The sequence below is a fragment of the Salvelinus alpinus genome, chromosome 8 (genome assembly GCF_045679555.1).
Source record: "Salvelinus alpinus chromosome 8, SLU_Salpinus.1, whole genome shotgun sequence".
NCBI lineage: Eukaryota > Metazoa > Chordata > Actinopteri > Salmoniformes > Salmonidae > Salvelinus > Salvelinus alpinus.
Genome location: NC_092093.1, coordinates 57511174 through 57512901, shown reverse-complemented (window position 1 = coordinate 57512901; position 1728 = coordinate 57511174). Strand labels below are relative to the sequence as shown.

The 1728-nt window shown below is 44.8% G+C and overlaps 1 protein-coding gene across 1 annotated transcript; it reads left to right on the top strand.

Moving 5' to 3' along the window:
* Positions 1–636: 636 nt before the first annotated feature.
* LOC139582314 (sericin-2-like) lies at positions 637–1371 on the top strand. Its single transcript, XM_071412308.1, has one exon. The coding sequence runs from the start codon at positions 637–639 to the stop codon at positions 1369–1371; it is 735 nt and encodes a 244-aa protein (XP_071268409.1).
* Positions 1372–1728: the final 357 nt, after the last annotated feature.

The following is a 1728-nucleotide window of genomic DNA, read 5'->3' as shown; positions in this document are numbered from 1 at the left end:
AGCAGTACAATCATCAAGCAGCAGTAGAATCATCAAGCAGCAGTAGAATCATCAGGCAGCAGTAGAATAATCAGGCAGCAGTAGAACCATCAGGCAGCAGTACAATCATCAGGCAGCATCAGTGGAAACATCAGGCAGCATCAATAGAATCCTCGGGCAGCAGTAGAATCATCAGGCAGCATCAATAGAAACATCAGGCAGCATCAGTAGAATCATCAGGCAGCATCAGTAGAATCATCAGGCAGCATTAGAAACATCAGGCTGCAGTAGAATTATTAGGCAGCAGTAGAAACATCAGGCAGCAGTAGAATCTTCAGGAAGCAGTAGAATCATCAGGCAGCAGTACAATCATCAGGCATCAGTAGAATCATTAAGCAGCGTCAGTAGAAACATCAGGCAGTAGTAGAATCATCAGGAAGCATTAGATACATAGGCAGCATCAGTTGAATAATCAGGCAGCAGCAGTACAATCATCAAGCAGCAGTACAATCATCAAGCAGCAGTACAATCATCAAGCAGCAGTACAATCATCATGCAGCAGCAGTACAATCATCAAGCAGCAGTACAATCATCAGGCAGCAGTAGTACAATCATCAAGCAGCAGTAGTACAATCATCAAGCAGCAGTACAATCATCATGCAGCAGCAGTACAATCACCAAGCAGCAGTACAATCATCAAGCAGCAGTACAATCATCAGGCAGCAGTACAATCATCAAGCCGCAGTACAATCATCAAGCAGCAGTACAATCATCAAGCAGCAGTACAATCATCAGGCAGCAGCAGTACAATCATCAAGCAGCAGTACAATCATCAAGCAGCAGCAGTACAATCATCAAGCAGCAGTACAATCATCATGCAGCAGCAGTACAATCATCATGCAGCAGCAGTACAATCATCAGGCAGCAGTACAATCATCAAGCAGCAGTACAATCATCAAGCAGCAGTACAATCATCAAGCAGCAGTACAATCATCAGGCAGCAGCAGTATAATCATCAAGCAGCAGTACAATCATCAGGCAGCATCAGTAGAATCATCAGGCAGCAGTAGAAACATCAGGCAGCAGCAGTACAATCATCATGCAGCAGCAGTACAATCATCAAGCAGCAGTACAATCATCAGGCAGCAGTACAATCATCAAGCAGCAGTACAATCATCGTGCAGCAGCAGTACAATCATCAAGCAGCAGTACAATCATCAGGCAGCAGTACAATCATCAAGCAGCAGTACAATCATCATGCAGCAGCAGTACAATCATCATGCAGCAGCAGTACAATCATCAAGCAGCAGTACAATCATCATGCAGCAGCAGTACAATCATCAGGCAGCAGTACAATCATCAGGCAGCAGTACAATCATCAGGCAGCAGTAGAATCATCAGGCAGCAGCAGTAGAATCATCAGGCAGCATCAGGAGAATCCTCGGGCAGCAGTAGAATCATCAAGCAGCATCAGTACAATCATCAGGCAGCAGTACAATCATCAAGCAGCAGTACAATCATCATGCAGCAGCAGTACAATCATCAGGCAGCAGTACAATCATCAGGCAGCAGTAGAATCATCAGGCAGCAGCAGTAGAATCATCAGGCAGCATCAGTAGAATCATCAGGCAGCAGTACAATCATCAAGCAGCAGTAGAATCATTAGGCAGCAGTAGAAACATCAGGCAGCATTAGAATCATCAGGAAGCATCAGTAGAAAGTAGGAGCTGTTATGTTCTGTTGTTAGGC